Below are 22,744 nucleotides of genomic sequence, written 5' to 3' on the forward strand. Positions count from 1 at the left end.
GTGTCATATGATCCTCACAACAACCCTAGGAGGTGTCTAGATGCTTATTATTATTATCCACATTTGACATTTGAGGAAGTAGAGGTAAATAGTTCAAGTGACTTCTCCAGGGTCTCACAGCTTATCTGTATCGGAGGATGGGCTTGAATTAAGATATTACTGACTCCAAGGCCCAAAACTCCTTTCACTATGCCACCTAGCAGACATTGATAAGCTGGGAGCCAACCAGGATGGTGAAGGACTTTGAATCTATGTCATATGGAAAGTGGTGGAAGAAAATAGACATACTTGTCCTAGAGAGAAGGGATGACTTGGGGCATGATCGCTGTATTCTAGTATTTAAAGGACAATTGGGTGGAAGAGGGATTGGATTAATTTTATTTGCCCAAGAAGGCAGTCCTGGATAGAAGTTGCAAAGGGGCCAATTTATGTTCTGTCAGGAGAAACTTCCTATAATTGTTCTTTTTTGTTGTGATTCAGTCATTTCAGTCATGTCCAACTCTTCACGATTGCATTTTCAGTTTTCTTGGCAGAGGTACAAGAATGCTTTGCTATGTCCTTCTCCAGCTCATTTTACAGTTGAAGAAACTGAGGCAAACAGGGTTAAGTGACTTGCCCAGGGTCACACAGCTAGTAAATGTCTGAGGCTCAATTTGAATTCAGAAAGATGAGTCTTTCTGACTCCAACCTCAACATTTTATCCACTGTGCCACTCACCTTTTAGGGATCTCCAAAAATGGAAATGACTTCTTGAGAAGTAGTGAATTCCTCCTCCTAGAAGTCTTTAAGCAGAGGTTGATCTGTTCCTTGTAAGATATGTTCATGTATAGGTCATATTTAATGACTTCTGAGGGTCCTTACAATTCCCTAGTTCTGTGACCTGAGTGTGTTTAACCTGGAGAAGGGAAGATTTAGTGAGGATGACTCAATAGATTTTTGTAATGGTTTGAAGGGACCTCACATAGAAGGAAGATATGCATATACCATGCTTGATTCTAGAGGGTGGAAACGGGTCCAATGAGTGGAAGCCATAGAATGGCAGATTCTGTTTGGTGTAAAGGAAAGACAAAATCAAATTCTTAACAATTAGAGCTGTCCCCAAATGGAAAACCTGTCTTGTGAGGTAATGAGTTTCTTTCACTGAAGGGGTTCAGTCAGCAGCTAGAAGAGCTCCTGTCTAGGATGCTGTGGGTCTTTTCTGATTTAAAGAGTCTATGATTCAATGATTCTTGGATAGTCTAAGGCAGGGGTGGGGAACCGGTGACCTCCAGGCCACATAAGACCCTCTAGATCCTCAAGTACCGCCCTTTGACTGAATCCAAACTTCACAGAACAAATCGCCTTCATAAAAGAATTTGTTTTGTAAAACTTGGACTCAATCAAAAAGCCATACACAAGGACCTAGATGGCCTAAAGCCTCTAGTAGAATCACTCTAAAGCCTCAAGTAGAGTAGCTCAGAGGACATCCGACTGATGATCTGGAGCTTTTAGTTTATGTTTTAGAAGGCTAAGAAAGGGCCAGGTACAGTGGAAAGAGTAAGGCATCTGTGGATAGATCACTGGGCCTGGATTCAGGAAGACTTGAGTTCAAATTCAGCCTCAGCTACTTATTAGTTGTGTAACCCTGACCAAGTCACTTGACTTTTCTAAATCAGTTTCCTTAAAAGCAAAATGTAGGTAATAATAGCATTTACCTCTTAGAGCTGTCAAAAGAATCAAATGAGATAATTTTTGTAAACCATGTAGCACCATACCTGACACATAATCAGTACTTAAATGCTTCCTTTCTTCCTTTTTTGGGGAAAATGACTTACTCTTTCTAGTCCTCAGCTTCCTCATGTGTAAAATGAAGGATTGGACTTATCTGTAGGATCCCTTCCAGTTAAAGTGGATGAATCTGAGTCAGATGAGGATAAGGGCTGGTCAATGTAGATGTGCAAGTTTCATCATGGCCAGAAGAGGCTAGCAAGAACATATGAGGGTAGATGAGAAGCTCCCACTCAGAGCTGGGGTTCCAGAGAATTCCCAATCCAGAAAGATTCTAGAGTGTGGCTGGGGGCTGAAATGCATGGTCATTTGGGTGGGTGAGAGTGTTGCTGAGACATTAGCCAGGAGACAAGGAACTGAGCTAAGTACCTAGTCAACAAAGTTGGGAGTAAAGATGTAAGTTAAAAAAAAAACAAACCAAAAACCCAAGAGGGGAGAACTAGCCAGATAGCCACAGCGGAGGTGAATGGCAGCCCTTTAACCTGGCTTTTTTCTGCTATAGCAGTCTGGTAGCTTTGTGTATTTAGAGTTCTTAAAAAGCTGATAGCTAATTATATCTCACACTTGACATTAGCTATTTAATTTTTTTTTTTGTGCTTCTCCTAGTCCTTCTCCTATTTCATGATGCCAAGTTTACCAATTTTCCAAAATGCATATATACTGTTTGCTCTTTTCAAAGTTCCAAAGGGAGGTACTGTGACTCAAAGCCTGAACATGTTGTCCAGTGGCCTGACCTCCTGGACATTTCTATGGCATGTTTTGGGGAGATCATCCCATTTCTCAATTCCCACTCACATATTATTTTCTCTTCCTTCTCTCCTACAGCCCTCCTGTATGCCACCATTTTTGGGAATGTCACCACCATTTTCCAGCAGATGTATGCTAACACCAACAGGTACCATGAGATGCTTAACAGTGTTCGGGATTTCCTCAAGCTCTACCAGGTGCCAAAGGGACTCAGTGAACGAGTCATGGACTATATTGTGTCCACCTGGTCCATGTCTAGAGGCATTGATACTGAGAAGGTAAGAGAGTGGGAATTTAGGAAAACCACTTGTCACTCCACTTTCTCCATTGCATAATTTAGGGTGTCAATTAAGTGCAATTCAACCAAGATTTATTATACTTATTGTTCACCCTCCTACACTGTGTGGTCCAGCCTTCTTGCTGTTCCTAACATGTCATATTTTTTCCCATCTCTATGCCTTTACACACTGTCCTTCATACCCATAATGCACCTCTGCCTCACTTATACCTTTCAGACTCCCTAGTTTCCTTCCAAGTTCAGCTCAAACCCTGTGTTCTATGAGGTCTTTCCTAATCCCCCCAATTTTTAGTCCCTCAAATTACCTCACATTTATTTTGCATAACCATTTGTATGTATACTCATTGTCTTTCCCAGTAGAATATACATTCCTTGAGGGCAGGGCCATTTTATTTTTATCTTTGTATCCCACTTGCCTAGGGTAGTACTTGGCATAGAGGAGACACTTAAAAGCTTATTGATTGATCAATTAAATACCTATGCAAGTCTCTAGAGAGACAAAGATAAAAGTAAAATATTTCCTGCCTTCAAAAAGCTTATATTGCACTAGAATAGAATAGGTATGCAAATGAGAAAGATACAAGGTTAGAAGTATAATTTGGGATCAGTTTAGCAGCTATTCTGGACCTCAGTTTTATCATCTGTGGAATGGTGATAGAAGTGAAATCCCTATCCTGCTCTGAGAGTTTGCTTGTGTTAATTTCATGTTTTTAAATTGTTTTAAGGAAAGCTTGATCAAATTATATAACAGAGGGGAAAAATGTGAGAAAAGTATAGTCAATTCTCTATGATACAGATGTGGATTTACTACTTTATGAATTGTTTTAAAACAAATATTTAATCCTGGCCACCTTCTCCCTACAGCTCCGTAGGTTTCTTGCTCTAGTCAGTGTGTGCTCAGGGAATTCAAACTTGTTTTAATATTAGCCTGAGCTGAACATTGTTAAAAAGACAAATCTGTAAACATGGCAGAATATGTTTATAGAAAGGCAAATATGAATGGATTTGGATTATTTGTGTGACTACTCTTTCTTTAATATGCATGGTCAAGAGTTGAAGAGATGATATAAATTGAATATGCGCATATCCTCATCCTGGGAGAGTAACGTTTGGGATACATCATCTTATTTGTCTCAAGACATCTCCTCACCCCAGAAAGAAAAATGGAAGGATCTGGGAAGGTCTCTCCCCATTTTACAGATGAGAAAACTGAAGCAAACAGTAAGCTAATCTTTTTTTATAGGGAGCTTAGATCCCTCACCACCCACCTCAGTTTCTTTTTGCTGTTTCTAGCATACTCTCTTTAGGAATGATCTTCAAAACTAAGCTGGAGAAAATAGCCAGAGATTGATGGAAGGAAAAGAGTCATGTGTTTCAGTTTAGCAGAGGACAGGATAATATGGCAATGTGCTGTCCAGGCAGGCCTAGATAATGCCTATATGTGATAGATAGCGTGGACACCATTTACTCAAGACTCTATCAGTTTGGGTAAGATGAGGATAGGCAGGATGTGAACAGAGAGCACCCTAGAACTTCCTTTTAGCCTCTCTGAACCTTTGACAAACCTCAAGGAAAGACTTCCCAAAATGGTCATGAGATTTATATTAAGGCCCCCATCCTGATGACCTCTTCTGTGCAGGAGGAAAAAGAGCTACACCTTCAATCCCTGAAATCCAGCCCAGTGGCATGATATTATAATAATTTGCTTAATCAGCCTTCTTTTAGAGGTTAACCTACCTGGAAAATAGTCCACTGGAAAGCAGTTCTATAGAGAAAATAGATTATGATCTCATTGTAATTCCTCTTCCCATCTTCTTTTCCCCCTCTCTCATATGGCTATATCATATTTGATAATTAGGAGGAAGGCTTAGAAATGGTGCTAGACTGGAGTCAGATGACCAGCTGCTGATGGTTGGCTGCCCCAAGCTATCTGATCTGAAACAAAAGTTCACTTCACCTCTTTGGCCTTTTTCTTCCCACACTGTACAGTGAAGTGTTTGTACAAGACGACTTTTCAGGCCTCTTACGGCTGGAATTCTAGATGAGATGGTTCAGCCTCCCATGCTGACATATCCCTGTTAATGTCTAGGGTCTTTAAAACAAATGAAGGAAAGAAAGCCACAGGAAGCCAAATAGCAAGAAAGGTTAGTCCAGAAAGTTCAGATATGAACCTCCTATCTCAGGGACAGCAGTGTGTGTGTATGCATGCATGTGTGTGTGCAAATGCCACATGTGAAAGACAGAGAGAAAGTGAGAGAATGTAAGAAAAAATGAGAAAAGAGAAAGCAAGAGAAAGAAAATGAAAGTAAACAAGAAAGTGGGAGAAGGTAAGGAAGAGAAAGACAAAGTAAGAATGAGAAAGAGAAAGTGAGACAGAAAGAGACCATGAGAGAGAAAGTGAGGAAGATAAAATGAGAAAGTGAAAGAGAAAGTAAGAGAGAAAGTGAGAGAATGTAAGAGAAAGTGAGAAAAGAGAATGCAAGAGAAAGGAAAGGAGAGAAAGGAAACAATAAAGAGAAAGTAACAGAAAATGAGAGGTGAGAAAAAGAGAAAGTGAGGAGATAAAAAGAGACCATGAGAGAAAGTGAGAAAGTAAAAGAAAAAGAGAAAGTGAGACAAAAAAAGAAAAATGTATGAGAGAAAATGAGACAAAGTAAGAGAGTGAGAGAAAATTGAGAAAAGAAAGAAAGTGAGAGGAGGAAAAAAGGAAAGTGAGAAAGTATGTGTGTGTGAGAGAGAAAGAGAGAGAGAGAGAGAGAGAGAGAGAGAGAGAGAGGGACAGAGACAGAGACAGAGAAAGCATGCACTTGCTGGAGCAAGAACTAACCCACAAAGAGTAGATTGACTAATAGCCATAGCAGTCCATAAATTCTGCCACCCAAGCCCTGTGGCCTCTCCCTCACCCACACCCATTTACACAGGGCTTTGGGAGTACTGCCCATGAATAAAACATCATTTCAGCACCAAGGCCTCGCTCTGCTGGCAGCTGCTGTTAGATAGAGCAGTGCTGCTTGATCCTGGGAAAACCAAATATTTAAAGGTGAATTCACCTAAAAAATAAATCTTGGTTCCAGACTGGTGGGCACAGTTCTGATATGACATGCTGAGTTTTCTTGCATGCAATATGCTTGGAGAGAGGAAGCCCCTATTCATATTTATGAGTTTTAAAGGTTGTTTTTCATGGCTCTTCATCTCCTTCACTCCCCCATCCTCCATATGTAATCAGTTGTCAAGTCTTGTTGATTCTACTTGTTTAAGGTTTCTTACATCCAGGAGTATATTGATTAATGTTTAACCACTGGCTCTCTAAAAAGAGGAAACAAAAGAAAAATGTATGCACAACAAATTTTTCAGTTTCATCTGCATAATTGGCATTTTCTCCATCATTTTCTTAAGTCTAGACAATCAGAAAAACAGTAAATCAAGACCTGATTGATAGCACTTGCTTGATGGAGGTGTAACTTACACTAGCCAGTTCATGTGGGGTCCCAGCACATCTCTGCTTACATTCATTCTTTTCTCCCTATCCAAACCCAAACCACCTTAATTCAGTCCTTCATCATCTCTGGCTGGGCTTATTTCAATAGCATCAAAATTGGTGTGTGTGTGTGTGTGTGTGTGTGTGTGTGTGTGTGTGTGTGTGTGTGTATGTGTGGAGAGAGAGAGGAAGACAGAGACAGAGAGAAAGAGAGAAGACATAGAGAGGAGAGAGGAAGAAAGAGAATGAGAGAAAAGAGAGAAAGAGGGAGAGAAAGAAAAAGAGAGGGTAAAAAGAAAAACAGAGACAGAGAGAGAGAGAGAGGAGAGAGAGAGAGATACAGAGAGAGAGAGGGAGACAGATACAGAGACAGACAGAAGGGAGAAACAAAGAGAGGGAGAGACAGACAAAGACAAAGAGGGGGACAGGGAGAGTGCATCCAGCCCCTCTCCCATCTTCATCCTTCAGACTACTGCCAAATTAACATTCTTAAAGCACAGGTCTGACCATGTGGCTCACTGCTTAAGGAAATTCAGTGGTTCTTTTGTGCCCGTTGAACCAAATACAAACTTCTCTGTTTTACATTGAAAGTCTTTCCTAGTCTGACTCCAGACTCTCTTTGCTGTTGTATTACTCCCTGTCATGCCTTCTACATTCCAGGTCTATTTGTTGACCTCTATGCATGACATCTCATCACCCCTCTCTGTGCCTTTGTGCAGGCTCTCCATCATGCCTAGAATGTTGAGTTCCTTTCTGGGTTTACGTGAAGTATCCCTTACTCCAATTAGTCGTTCTTGATTCCCTCAGTAAAAACTATCAGCTACTTGAGGTCTTGGAATATTTTGGGTTTTTTGTCTTAGTGCCCCTAAGGTTTATATCACGGTGCCTGACACATAGTAAGTATCTAATAAATGCTTATTAAATTGAACTGATCTGAATAAATGTTCAGTTTCAACCTTGGCAGGCTGATTTTATATTTTACTTCTTTTCAGTTATTTTTCAGTCAGGTCCTTCTCTTTGTGACCTTGTTTGAGTTTTCTTGGCAAAGATTCTGGAGTGGTTTGCCATTTCCTTCTCCAGCTCATTTTACAGATGAAGAAACTGAGACAAACAGGGTTAAGTGACTTGCCCAAGCTCATACAGCCAGTAAGTGTCTGAGGCTAGATTTGAACTCAGGAAGAAAAATCTTGGTTACCTATTTAGTAAATGTTAGTGTTGGGGCTTGAGTGTCTGTCAATCTGCTCATTCCTAACTCAGTTTTCTTTCCACCACACAACTTCTTTCCACCACACAACTTCTTTTTCCACCACACAACTTCTTTTTCTACCACACAACTTCTTTCCACCACACAACTTCTTTCCATCATACAACTTCTTTCCACCACAGAACTTCTTTCCACTACACAACTTTGTCTCTACAAAAAGGAAGCCTTAATTCAGTGATAGCAGCAGGAATGATCTTAGCAGTTCCCATCTTCTTTCATTTCCTAGGTTCTGCAGATATGCCCCAAGGACATGAGGGCTGATATCTGTGTGCACCTAAATCGCAAGGTGTTCAAGGAGCATCCAGCGTTCCGGCTTGCCAGCGATGGCTGTCTACGGGCACTGGCCATGGAATTCCAGACAGTTCATTGTGCCCCTGGTGACCTCATCTACCATGCTGGCGAGAGTGTCGACAGCCTGTGCTTTGTGGTTTCAGGTTCTTTGGAAGTGATTCAGGACGATGAGGTGGTAGCCATCTTGGGTAAGTTGTTCTAACAGATAGAAATAGACTACACTAACCACTGGGCAGAAGGTACAGATATTCAGGGCCTGCCAGTGTCGGACTGTCCAGTTTACTGAGGGCACACCAAGGCCTTAATGAGGACTACCTTGGCTCACCAAAAGGATTTTTCTTGTGTATGCGGCTAGCTCTTAGAGATCTCATGCATATAATTGACCCAATTTTCTACAGTAAGAAATGGGGGAAAGGGGAGAGAACATAGGACAATAGAGAATCCAAAAACAATTTCTGTTTGACTTTGGAATGCTTTATATTATTTCTTCCCTCCCTTTCATACACATATCCCCTCAACTCCCTAAATATATCCTCCTTATATTTTGTTCAGATGGTAGAATGATAGATTTAGAGCTAGAGGGACCTCAGATGTCATTTTAGTCCCACCTCCTAGTTTTACAGATCAGGCATCTGTGGCTAGGAGACTGAGGGAATTGTCCAAACCACACAGATAATAAACATCAGGCACAAATTTAAACCCAGTTCTTCTGACCCCAGAGCTAGTGAGTTTTCTCCTGTACCATGTTTCTCAGTTTGCTTCAAGATTACTTTTAAGGATGATTTTTATTTCTTGGATAAATCCTCATTGATGATAGGGGAGGGGGGAATGTTTGGGCAGGAGAAACTTGAGACCCTTGCCTCTCTGATCTTGGTTCTGCTACTAACTATGTGGGTAGCCCTGGTCATGCAAACTCTGGGCCTCCAACCCCTCATGTTCAGAATGAGGGGTTTGGGTTTGATTTTTAAGTTGTCATTTGGTATCTAGGTTTATATTTCTGGGCTACAGTGAAGCTTCAGGGTTCTCTGTGGATTTCATTTGTCTATATTTCATTTGTCTCCCAGTGGTCACAACCACAGATAACAGAGCGTGGGCTATGTCAGAGGTACATGATTCACATCACAGTCATCACTTTGTGGTCTCTAAAAGTAAAATGTGTTTTATCTCCACCCTTAATATGGAGTGTCCCAAAAGTCTGTTCAATACATAACTTATTGCCCCTTATATTCACTAATATATTACTAATGTCTATTCCTGCAACTGAAAAAAAACCCAGTGGTATTCAATATTAATGTAGTTACATTCATATATGAAAATGAGGGTCTCCTTAGCGGGATATTAACTCTGGGTTGTTTTCTAGTAGTGGTAATGGGTTGGGGTGAGCCATCCATATTCCCTCAACTGTTTCTTCATATGTGTTTTCACATGACTAATTCAGATTAGGGGAGCAGTTTGTATCAGATGTGTGTGTGTGTGTGTGTGTGTGTGTGTGTGTGTGTGTGTGTGTGTATAAAGCTATCTGACCAGAATGGAACTGGTCTTCCCTCATTAGCATTATGCTTTGTTATCTAAATTGCTGGCCAAGAGTAAATATATGACCCAGAATCCTTTACACTATCAGTACATTTAACTGTGAAGAATTCCCAGTCTAATACAAAGCAAAGGGGAATCAAATGGCCATTTGAACAAAAGGTGTTTAAGATACCAGCCTCCCATATCCTTTTCTCAAGAAGGAAGAGGCTGCTGGATAAATGAGTCAAGTTAGATAAATGAGGACATGCTTGACACCAGCTGATCTTCTGGTAAGAGATCCTCCTTCCTCTGGGCTTTGACAGCTTTAGGTGTAATTTACCTTATTACACCTAAGGTAAATCCTCCTTGGGGGTTTCCCAGTCTGAAAAAAATTCCTATCTATCACACAGTAGAGCCAGCCTCTATCAGCATCCCAGCTCCTGGGAAAGGAGTGAGGCCCAGGCCTTTGTCTTTGCACTCTCTTCTCACAGGCAGGAATGGTTGTGGGGTAAAAGGAGCCACTGATGAAACCCAAGCTTAGTTTGAGTCTTGTAGATGACTTGGGATGGTTGGGGACTGGTTCTCCCACGTCTTGCTTTGTTCCTTTCCTCACAGTATTGATTTCTGCTATTATTTTGAAAATCCCTTACATGTCTCATGATATTTTATCCTGAAAAAAATAAAGAACAATCATGAATCTTCTCATATTATTACTTCAGTTGCTGCTGGTATAATCATGATAAAAGGGTTGTATCTGAAGAAGATGAATGAACCCTGAAACAACCTCCTGCAGACTAGGCTTGTTCAACATGGATCTCTAGGGAAGCCACATTAAGGACCAAGCTCAATCATGGGAGATGAGGAAGGGATGAAACCCCATGAAGGGGTGGGAAGCCTGCTGCCTCTAGGCCACATGTGGCCCTCTAGGTCCTTAAGTGTGGCCCTTTAACTTCCAATCTTCACAGGACAAATCCTTTTATTAAGGACTATTATTGAACAAATTATTAAATATAACATAATAATATGTATAAATAATATATAATGAATATATTATGTATTATATTACATATAATATATCAATTATTATTAAGCAAATCTAAACTAGATTCGGTCATCTGAGGACCTAGAGGGCCACATGTGGCCTCAAGGGCTCCCCCCGGATCCCCTAGGCATTAGGAATACAAAGACAAAATGAAAAGCAGCCCCTGACCCCAAGGAGCTTGCAGTTTTTCCACTATTGCATGTTGCCTCTCCAGCTCAGGACTATGAGGCATTTTCATAGATTTCTTAGTATTTATAAATGAAAGGGATTTCCATACCATGCTTCTGTGGCATTATCACCTTAGGCTCTTCTTCAGTGCCCAGTGCCTGCTCACCCTGTATGCTGGGTATGCCATCAATCCCTACAGCTTTCTCACCTCAAAAATGCCAACAGCCATTTCAGCCCCTTTCTTCCATCAATGAATTTCTCCCAGGGCCTCCATTGCAGTATTCCCAGCACTTAGTAGAGTTCCAAGCTATCCATTTTACAGATGAGGGAACCAAGGAACAGGAACAGAGGTGAAAATCTTGTCCAGGCTCACACAAGGAGGAAGAATTTGAACTCAGGCCCTTTGACTATAGGTCTAATATTCTTTCAACTACTGCACACTGCTATTCTAACATGTGACTTTAAGAAGAAGCAAGTCAGGGGAGCCAAGATGGTGGAGTGATTGGTAAATGCTCTACCCCTGCCCTTGTTGACCTTGAAAGACCCATAAAATATTTCCCCAGGAAAAATCCTGGAACAGTGGGATCAGCCAAAGGGGCAAACAGTCTCTAAGCCTGTGAGGCCAGGAAAATTGCTAAGGAGGGTCACTCCTGCTGTGGTTGAAGGGGACCAGTGGAGGAACAGAGCTGTCCTGACAGCCCCACCTCAGCAAACTGGGAAAAGATCCTGAGCCCCAGGGGGGTGGAGTTTGCAAATGCCAACACCAGGACCCCAGGCATGCCTCAGCACCCCAGGGGAATCAGGAAGACACTAGTGCAGACGGGCTCACCAACCACTTAGCTTGCCTAGACTCTAGCTCAGCAGAGGAGACCTCTCCTCCTCCACACTTAATGTAGCTGGCTCCAGAGTAACTCTGGGGAGATACAGAAAGACTTCACCTGGCCTCTACTTTCTCACACCAGCCAGCTCAGCACCAGGTAAGCTGCAGCACTTTAGCTTCTAGCTGAGAGAATCAGAGGCCACAACACACAAAGCCTCAAGTTCAAGGCACAAGAACTGTGGGACAGAGTCCCTTTTGCCCCAGAAGCAGAGATCCACTTTGAAAGCCAGGAAAAGGGTGATCATCATGAGTAAGAAGCAAAGCAGAAAAAAAAGACCATAGAATCTTTCTATGGGGACAAGGAAGGAAACATGAATACCAACAAGATCAGCATTGAGACTGTACTCTGATCTGAAACTTCAGAAGGGAATATGAACTGGTCTCAAGACCAAAGAGCAATCTTGGAAGAGCTGAAGAAGGATTTTAAAAGCCAAATTAGAGAAACAGAAGAAAAACTGGCCAATGATATTAAAAATATGAAAAAAGAAATCACAGAAGAATTTAAAAGGAAAATTGGACAAATAGAAAAGGAAGTACAAAACCTAACTGGAGAAAATAACTCCTTAAATGGAACAATTGGACAGATGGAAAAGGAGATGCAAAAGTTAACTGAAGAAAACAATTTGATAAAAATTAGAATCAGGCAAATAGAAGCTAATGACTCTATGAGATATCAAGAATCAGTCAAGCAGAATCTAAAGAATGAAAAGATAGAAGAAAATGTAAAATATCTAATTGAAAAACAACTGACCTGGAAAATAGATCCAGGAGAGAAAATCTAAGAATTATTGTTCTACCAAAAACCATGATGAAAAAAAGAGCTTGGACAATATCTTCCAAGAAATCATCAAGGAAAACTGCCCAGATGTCCCAGATCCAGATGGCAAAATAGTCATTGAAAGAATGCACTGCTCACTTCCTGAAAGAGATTCCAAACTAAAAATACCAAGAAATATCATTGTCAAATTCCACAACTAACAAGTGAAGGAGAAAATACTGCAGGTAGCCAGAAAGAAACCATTCAAATATCAAGGAGCTACCGTCAGGATCACACCGGACCTTGCAACTTCTACATTAAAAGTTTGAAGGAATTGGAATATGATATTCTTTAAGGCAAAGGAGCTGGGTCTACAACCAAGGATCAATTATCCAACAAAGTTGAGTGTAATATTTCAGGAAAGGAGATGGGCATTCAATGAAATAAGGGATTTCCAGACCTTCCTGATAAAAAGGCCAGAGCTCAATAGAAAATTCCATCCTCAAACACAAGTCTCAAGAGAGGCATAAAAAAGTAAATAGGAAAAAAAATTATTATTCAATATGAGCAAACTGTTTACATCCCTATGAGGGAAGATGATATTTGTTAATCTTAGAATTGTATATTTATCATGATATATAAAAGAGATAGACATAAATAGAGGGAGCGAGTATAACGTAAATGATGTGATGATAAAAATGTGATTTAAGGGTGTAAAGGGATTGTAACAGGAGATACGAAAAGGAGGAGACAGAAAATGATAAATTACATCACAGGAAGAGGCACAAAAATATATTACAATAGAGGGAAAGAGGAGAGTGAGATGACCATTGTTTTAGATTTACTCTTATCTGATTTGGTTCAAGGAGGGAACAACAAACTCTGTTATGTATAGAAATCTAACCAGCTCTATAGGTAGTAGGAGGGAAAGGGAAAAGGAAAAGGGAAGGAAGGCTGAAAAGGAGGGAAGAAGTAGTAAGGGAAAAGAGGATTAAAAGGGAGGTGGGGCTGAAAGAAGGGAGGGAAGAGTGAGGGAGGTGGTGGTCAAAAATTAAAACTATTGTGGAGGGGAAGGGAGAAGGGAGAACTAAAAGCACAAATGGTGGTAAAGAGAATGGAGGGAAAGGCACAGATACTAATCATAACTATGAATGTGAATGGGATGAACTCTTATAAAACAGAGATGGAGAAAAGAATGGATTAAAAACAATAATCCAACAATATGTTGCTTACAAGAAACACATTTGAAATGGGGGGGGATACACACAGGGTAAAGGTAAAAGGTTGGAGCGGAGTATATTGTACTTCATCTGATGTAAAAAAAGAAGGGGTAGCAATCCTAATCTCAGACAAAGCAAAAGCAGAAATAGATCTAATCAAAAGAGATAAGGAAGGAAACTACATCCTGTTAAAAGGCACCATAGACCACGAAGCAATATCATTACTACACATATATATATTCCAAGTGGTATAGCATCCAAATTCTTAGAGAAGTTAAGGGAGTTACAAGAAGAAATAGACAGCAAAATTATACTACTGGGGGACCTCAACCTCCCCCTCTCTGAACTTGATAAATCTAACCTCAAAATAAACAAGCAAGAAGTTAAGGAGGTGAATAAAACTCTAGATAAGGTAGATATGATAGATCTCTGGAGAAAACTGAATGGGGATATAAAGAAATATACCTTTTTCTCAGCTATACATGGCACATGTGCAAAAACTGACCATGTACTAGGCCATAAAAACCACACAATCCAGTGCAGAAAGACAGAGATAGTCAATGCAACGTTCTCAGATCCTGATGCAATAAAAATTATATATAATAAAAGGCCATGGAAAGATAGACCAAAAATTAATTGGAAACTAAATAATCTAATCCTGAAGAATGAGTGGGTTAAACAACAAATCACAGAAACGATCAACAACTTGATTCAAGAGAATGACAATAGTGAGACAACCTACCAATATTATGGGATTGTGCAAAAGCAGTTCTTAGGGGAAGTTTTCTATCTTTGAATGCCTACATGAATAAAATAGAGAAAGAAGAGATCAATGAATTGGGCATGCAGCTGCAAAATCTAGAAAAAGAACAAATTGAAAATCCCCAAGTAAATACCAAATTAGAAATACTGAAAACCAAAGGAGAGATTAATAAAATTGAAATTAAGAAAATATTGGACTAATAAATAAAACTAAGAGTTGGTTTTATGAAAAAAAACCCCAATAAAATTGATAAACCTTTGATCAATTTGATTAGATAAAAGAAAACCAAATTACCAATATCAAAAATGAAAAGGGTGAACTAACCTCCAATGAAGAGGAAATTGAAACAATTATTAAAAATTACTTTGCCCAACTGTATGCCCATAAATTTAACAATCTAAATGAGATGGATGATTATTTTTAAAAATATAAATTGCCCAGATTAACAGAAAAGGGAGTTGAATACTTAAATAACCCCATCTCAGAAAAAGAAATTGAACAAGCCATCAATGAATTCCCTAGGAAAAAATATCCATAGCCAGATGGATTTACAAGCAAATTCTATCAAACATTTGAAGAACAGTTAATTCCAATACTATATAGACTATTTGGGAAAATTGGGGAACAAAGAGTCCTCCCAAATTATTTTTATGATACAGATATGGTTCTGATACTTAAACCAGGAAGAGCCAAAACAGAGAAATAAAATTATAGACCAATTTTTCTAATGAATATAGATGCAAAAATTTTAAATAAGGTATTAGCAAAAAGAATATAGCAACTTATCATGAGAATAATACATTATGATCAGGTAGGATTTATTCCAGGAATGCAGAGCTGGTTCAATATTAGGAAACCTATTAGCATTATTGACCATATCAACAACAAAACTAACAGAAATCACATGATTATCTCAATAGATGCAGAAAAAGTTTTTGACAAAATACAACACCCATTCCTATTAAAAACATTGGGGAGCATAGGAATAAAGGGAACTTTCCACAAAATAATAAGCAGTATCTACCTAAAACATTTTGCAAGCATTATATGCAATGGAGATAAGCTAGATGCATTTCTAATAAGATCAGGGGTGAAATAAGGATGTCCATTATCACCACTATTATTCAATATGGTACTAGAAGTATTAGCAATAAGAGAAGAAAAAGAAATTGAAAGAATTAGAATAGGCAAAGAAGAAACTAAGTTGTCACTCTTTGCAGATCATATGATGATATACTTAGAGAATCCCAGAGAATCAAGTGAAAAAACTACTTGAAATAATAAACAACTTTGGCAAAGCTGCAGGTTACAAAATAAACCCACACAAATATTCTGCATTTCTATATATTAGTAACAAAACCCAACAGCAAGAGATAGAAAGAGACATCCCATTTAAAACTGGGGTAGACACTATAAAATATTTGGGAATTTACCGGCCAAAACAAACTCAGGGACTATATGAACACAATTACAAAACAGTTTTCGTACAAATAAAGTCAGATCTAAGTAAGTGGAAAAACATCAGTTGCTCTTGAGTAGGCCGAGCTTATGCAATAAAAATGACATTCTACCTAAATTAATTTACATATTCAGTGCTATACCAATCAAACTACCAGATATTTTCTAGAGCTAGAAAAAAGAATATCAAAATTCATCTGGAAAAACAAAAGGTTGCGAATATCAAGGGAACTAATGAAAAGCAATTGTTAAGGAAGCTGGCCTAGCCCTAGCAGATCTCAAATTGTATTGTAAAGCAGCAATCATTAAAACCACTTGGTACTGGCTAAGAAACAGAGGGGTAGACCACTGGAACAGGTTAGGTACTCAAGACACGGTTGTCAATGAATATAGTAATCTACTGTTCGATAAACTCAAGGAGCCCAGCTTCTGGGATAAGAACTCACTGTTTCACAAAAATTGCTGGAAAAACTGGATAACAGTGTGGTGGAAACTGAGCATAGACCAATGCTTGATACTGTACACAAGAATAAAGTCCAAATGGATACATGATCTAGGTATAAAGATTTATACCATAAACAGATTAGGGGAGCAAGGAATAGTGTATTTGTCAGATTTATGGAGAATGGAGAAATTTATGACCAAACAAGAGATAGAGAACATTATGAGGTGCAAAATGGATAACTTTGATTACATTAAATTGAAAAGTTTTTGCATACACAAACTCAATGCAACCAAGATTAGGAGGGAAGCAGAAAACTGGGAAAGAATTTTTGCAACCAGTGTCAGTGATAAAGGCCTCATTTTTAAAATATAGAGAGAACTTAGTCAAATGTACAAGAATACAAGTCATTCCCCAATTCATAAATGGTCAAAGGATATGAATAGGCAGTTTTCAGAGGAAGAAATTGAAGGTATCTATAGTCATATGAAAAAATACTCTAAATCCCTATTGATTAGAGAGATGCAAATCAAAACAACTCTGAGATACTACATCACACCTATGAGATTGGCTAATATGACAATATAGGAAGATCGTAAATATTGGAGAAGATGTGGAAGAGTTGGGACACTAGTTCATTGTTGGTGGAGCTGTAAGCTGATCCAATCATTCTGGAGAGCAATTTGGAACTATATCCAAAGGGCTACAAAAATGTGCATACACTTTGATCCAGCAATATTGCTTCTAGAACTGTATCCCCAAGACATCATAAAAATGAAAAAGGGTCCCACATGCACAAAAATATTTGTAGTAGCTCTCTTTGTGGTGGCTAAAAACTGGAAATCAAGGGGATGCCCATCAGTTGAGGAACGGCTGAACAATTTTTGGTATATGATTGGAATGGAATACTATTGTACTATAAGAAATGATAAAACAGGAAGACTTCAGAGAGGCCTGGAAGGACTTACATGAACTGACGCTGAGTGAAAGGAGCAGAACCAGGAGAACTTTGTACACAGCAACAACCACAGTGTGTGAGGAATTTTTCTGGTAGACTTAGTCGTTCGTAACAATGCAAGGACCTAAAAAATTCCCAATGAACTTTTGAGGCAAAATGTCAGAGAAAGAACTATGGAATTGGATCACAGAATGAAGCAGATCATTGTCTTTTGTGTTATGTTTTGTTTTGTTTCATTTTGTCTTATAGTTTCTCCCATTCATTTTAATTCTTCTATTCAACATGACTATGGTGAAATTGTTGTATTTAATAGGAACGTATGTGTAGAATCTATATAAGATTGCAAGCCATCTCAGGTAAGGAGTGGGGAGGGAGGAAGGAAAAAGGGGGAGGAAGGGGAAAATGTGAGATACATGGAAGTGATTATAGAACACTGAAAACAAATAAAATAATTACATAAAAAAAGAAGGAAGTCAGTCTCCACAAATGGTTTTAATATTGTTTCTAGGGTAGCTAGATGCTACCATCTTGCACAGAGTGCTGATCTTGGAATCAAGAAGACTCATCTTCTTGACTTCAAATCTGGCCTCGTACACTTCAATAGCTGTGTGACCCTGGGCAAGTCACCTTACTCTATTTCCCTCAATTTCCTCATCTGTAAAATGAGCTGAGGAAGGAAATAGCAAACTGCTCTGGTATCTTTGCCAGGAAAACCCCAAATGGCATCATGGAGGGTCAGACAGAACTGAAATGACTGAATAAAAAATTGTTTCAAAACAAAGAAATATTCTTTCTTAAAAGAATAGGATAGATAGCCCCTGTCCTTGGAGAATTCATACTCCTGACTTCTGGAAGAGAGTAGACTGAGCAAAATGATCCTTTAAGGCCCCTTCTAACTCCAGGGTTCCTTTCTTCAGGATTGGGAAATGATACATCTTCCATAGCCTCCCTTTGGGGTCTCTTGGAGATTAGTGTTCATTTCTCAAATCTCTTTTTAAGTCCCGTTTAAGTCATCAATTTTAAGCTTATGTATTTTGAGAGGTAGGAGAGCTGGGGAGTAGTTGGGACCTATGATTTCATTATATATTATATTTCCAGCTGGAAAATCCTTCTGTAGGCACAGATAAAAAAATCCTCTGTAACTCAGTCTCAGATGGTCACCTGGGCCTCTGGGATATTAAGTGACTAACCACAGGTGGTTTGTGTTAGAGTTAGGTCTTCTTGCCTCTAAGCTGGGTTCTCAAGAAGAATAATCTCATCTTCCTCTCATTGTAAAAGGATGGGAAAAAATTTTAAAAGGCTCTTGTAGCCATATTGCCTCTAGCAGAATCATGTAATTAGCCTCTAAAAGTGAGTATGCTCTAGGAAGAGGCAATTTGTTATCTCTCTGCTCTTTATTAGTTGACCAGACATGGATAGGTAGAGGATTTTCAATACTGCTCAATGCAAGATGTGATCTATCTCTCTTTCTTCTGTCTTCTGAAGGCAAAATGGTTGCTTTCATGGTGATTTATGGGCTTCTGCAACTCTTTGTGCAATCTTTGCATTTTTTTATTTTCAATTTCTTCTTTATAATGGCACATCTTATACTCCTTTACATTTCTTTTTTCTTCAGTTAGGCAAGGGTCAGTTCAGTTCAGAGCAAAGAACATTAGGCAAGGTGATCAAGAGACTGTGGGCTGTAGTTCCGGCTACCCATGTAACATTGGGCAAGTCCCTTCATCAATTTGGGTCTCATGTTCTTCAAGAAAGTGTTTACTAGGCCACAAATAAGGCAGCTAGGTAGTGCAGTTCATAAAAAGCACTAAGTCTGGAGTCAAGAAGTTCAAATCTGGCCTCAGACACTTACTTCCTGTATGTCTATAGACAAATCATTTAACCTCTCTTCGCCTCCGTTTCTTCAACTGTATGATGTAAATAATAGCACCTACCTTCCAAGGTTGTTGAGGATCAAATGAAATAATAATCTCTCTTTCCTATCACCCTCCTTCCTTCCTTCCTTCTTCCCTTCCTTTCTTATTTCCTTCCTTCCTTCCCTCCTTCTTTCCTTCCTTTCAGGAAGTCATTAGTTCCAATGAAGCTCTACTACAAATACAGGCTGTGTCCTATGCCTAACGCTTCCATCTCTGTGGCTAAACCCACATATAATCTTTTATTCTTAGAACAGAAGAGCTATGAAAGCTATCCCTAGGACTAATACATAAAATATTAGAGTTCAAAAAAATCCTGAGGCTATTACAATCATATGTGTGTTCCTCCTTCATTGCCAAAGAAGACCATGCCATCAGAGAAATAATGACATGACTTGTACTTGACTTTGTTTTTGAGTGAGGGAGGGCTGTGCCAGTCACCAGCCTCACTTTTCCTCAAGAGTCATCTGAATCCAGGGACCAGATATTTATCAGGATGACTGAAGATGACCCAGGACGAGACAATTGGGGTTAAGTGACTTGCCCAAGGTCACACAGCTAGTGAGTGTTAAGTGTCTGAGGTGAGATTTGAACTCAGGTCCTCCTGACTCCTGCACTGGTGTTCTATCCACTGTACCACCTAGCTGCCCCTACAATCATCATATTATACATGAGGAAACTGAGGTCCAGAGATGGAAAATGCTTCACATAATCATTTGGCAACAGAAAAAGGTCTAGAAACCAGGTCTCCTGACCTTAACCAAGTGTTCTTTGCACTTTCCCAGGTTACCTTTTTATTTCCCATGCCAATCCAGTTCCTGGTAAATAGTAGGCTTTTAATATATGCTTGTTGATTGATTGATTGATTTCCCCTGAATGTTAGGTTGTGACTCGGTGAATAAGTTTGGCCACAGCTCTACCTCCCAGTGTTGCACAAGCCTAGAGCTCAAGAGCACCATTGTCTTGCTCCTAGTTGGGACCCATCCAGTAGACCAAGGGTTTTTTCTCTCTAGCAGGGCAACACAGCACAGTAGTCAACATCCTCATATTATCTCACAATAGATTTAAAGCTGCAAGGGAACTTAGAGGGCATCTAGTCCCCCTCATTTTAGAAATGAAGAAACTGAGGCACTGAGGTTAGCAGAGACTTGCTCAACATCATACAAGTAATAATAAGCACACCCAGCATAAAAACCCAAGTCCTAGACTACAAAACCAGCATTCATTCCACAGTGTGACCTTGGGCAAGTCACTTAACCTTTCTTCGACTCAGTTCCCCCTTCTTCATGAGGCTGTGGTAAAACTTAAATAAATTAATCTACATAAAGCACTCTGCAAACTTTTAAAAATGTCACTTATCATCATCATTAGGAGCTGTGGGGAGATGTGTGCCTTCCACCCAGTGCTCGTATTTGCTCACTCTACAAAGCTTATTTTTCGTGGAATGCCATTATCTGGCCACAATATAACATTCTTTGGGAGTGCCTCTCCTTCCCCATCCCCTAAGGACAAATTCAGTTTACTGTGATTGAGTAAGTAAAAACTAGCATACTTAGCCTACTATATGTCCTGAGGAGCCCCAGATACTAGACCTTCACATCTCATCTGACCATCGTCTGACTGCCAAGATTATTCAGGCCATCCCACCATCAGCCTGCCATCTTGTTTCTACCCTATTACCACTCTCCTTACCCACTTTTGCCATGTTCACAGGGATCAAATCAGTAGTACCATTGCTTCTGGAAAGGGCTTCTCCTATATATCTCTTGTACATCAACTTAGCATTTCTATAATCCCCCAGAACAAAACACCCTTCTCTGGCCACCATTGTCCTGTCCTGGTTTTTTACCCCTCCTAGAATGTAAGCTCTTTGAGATCAGAAACTGTCTCATTTTTTATATGTATACATCTTATACTTAGCACAGAGCCTGGCATGTAGACCTTAATAAGTACTTTTTCATTCATTTATTCATTCATTCATGCATATGTCATGGGTTATAAGTTCTTTGCACAAGATTAGCTATTTTTTACTGTACTGGGGCAACAAGAAGAAAGAGGTATCCTAAGCTTAAGGGATTCTTTTCTTTTTGTTTATGGTAAGCAGAACACTATGGTCACATTCCCCCTAATTCCCAATTAGAATCATTGGAGGTGAGGAAGGAATACTGACCTCTTATACAGTAATAGGAATGAGCTAAATGTGTGTGTGTGTGTGGGGGGGGGCGGGTTCTTTGCTTGAATTCCTAAAAATAATGACCAGTTTACCCCTGCTTTATAAACTTGACCTCAGTTTAGTGAGATTTTCTTGGAGTTTTATGAGGGAAAAGATAGAAGAGAGAAGAAGGAATGTGTAGAAGGGAGGAAATAAAATGGAAAGTAGACAATACATAGATCAAAGATCCAACGTTTCAGGACATTTGGGAAATTGAAGATCACTCCCAAGTCTCATATAACTTCATAACTCTTTAGAAAATAAACTCAAAGTGATTAACACCTTGCTTTTTTAAAAAAAGACAAAACAAAAATCTAGCAACATTTCATCGGTGTTACTGATTTGACCCAGAAAATAAACAACATTCTTTTTGTTGTTGTTATTGTTATAAAAACAAAAATAAACTCAGACATTTCTTGAGAAATTGAAAAGAGAAGAGTATCTGAAAAAATGCAGAATGATGGTTCTGGCAAAGGTGAATCAAGGAAGCAAAGACATTTCCCATCATTTGTCCACACAGGGAAGAGATGCAAGTAAGTCCTCTGTTGACCCTTTGTTCTGGGACCAGTGAGAGGGTTGCAAAGGATGCATTTCTGATCTTCTCTCCAGGTTGGCAATTGTTTACCATTGCCCAAGGGATCCACAGAAGTTTCTGAGTCTCCTAATTACTGCCACATACCCTATATTATTGAAAGGAAAACAGGATCAGTTCAAGTACATTTCAAAAACCCTAGAATCAAGTTTTCATTTTCCAGTCTGAGAGGCAGCTGTGGTGTACAGTAATGGAAAGAGCATGAGATTTAAAGTCTTGGGGACCTGAGTTTAATTCTTGGTTTTGCTCTGACTGATTGTGTGACCTTCTACAAGTCACTTCCCTCTCTGGTCACCAGTTTCCTCTTCTGATCAGATTAGATGATCTCAAAGGCTCGAAATACTGTGACTCTATATTGCTCTTCATCAACCAATGCAATTACGATAGATCTTTGGTTATCTACATTAATGGAAGGTAACTGTGGTTGGGACAATATAAAACATCAGCGATTGCAGAAACATTTATATTGACACTGGGATGTATTTCTACAATGGAGGATAGAGGGTGGGAATTAGACTGGCCACCTAACCTTGTTTTGCTTAAGCTATTGTTTAAATTATTTTGCATTTTCTGAACTCACTAACAGTTGGAAGAGGTACTTGGGAACAGACAAAGCCACCTTGAGAATTAATGTTTACTATGGATAATCTACATGTGGATAATTGAAAGTTAACTGTCCATTACACAAAATCACCCTCTCCAATCATCATCTCCCCCAATAAAACCCCAAACTCTTTAGATTCTCCTGCTGACTTAATTGTATCTAAAAGCAATTGTGAGGAACAGAGAATGGCCATAAAATCCTTGTGCACAATAGGCCTGTAGACCTAGCTTTCAAATGGATTTTCCAGAGTTTTTGTAATCTCCAACAAGGGGCCCTCATAATAATGTGTTGGGTGAGATATAAAACCTCTTTGGAAACTATCTGTATCCTAGGTTCACTCTGAGCCTTGTAATAGACATTACTTTCCTTTCCTCATATAAA

The 22,744-nt window shown here is 39.3% G+C and overlaps 1 protein-coding gene across 3 annotated transcripts in view; it reads left to right on the forward strand.

Annotated features, from left to right (window-relative positions):
* Positions 1 to 22,744, forward strand: part of KCNH1 (potassium voltage-gated channel subfamily H member 1) — a 582,340-nt gene that overhangs the window by 303,745 nt on the left and 255,851 nt on the right. For all 3 annotated transcript variants that reach the window (XM_072637864.1, XM_072637862.1, XM_072637863.1), the window contains exons 8-9: positions 2,593 to 2,792; positions 7,781 to 8,033. In XM_072637864.1, coding sequence (XP_072493965.1) covers positions 2,593 to 2,792; positions 7,781 to 8,033 — 453 coding nt within the window. The remainder of the gene's footprint in view (positions 1 to 2,592; positions 2,793 to 7,780; positions 8,034 to 22,744) is intronic.

Source organism: Notamacropus eugenii, chromosome 2 (genome assembly GCF_028372415.1).
Source record: "Notamacropus eugenii isolate mMacEug1 chromosome 2, mMacEug1.pri_v2, whole genome shotgun sequence".
In the NCBI taxonomy this organism is placed as follows: domain Eukaryota; kingdom Metazoa; phylum Chordata; class Mammalia; order Diprotodontia; family Macropodidae; genus Notamacropus; species Notamacropus eugenii.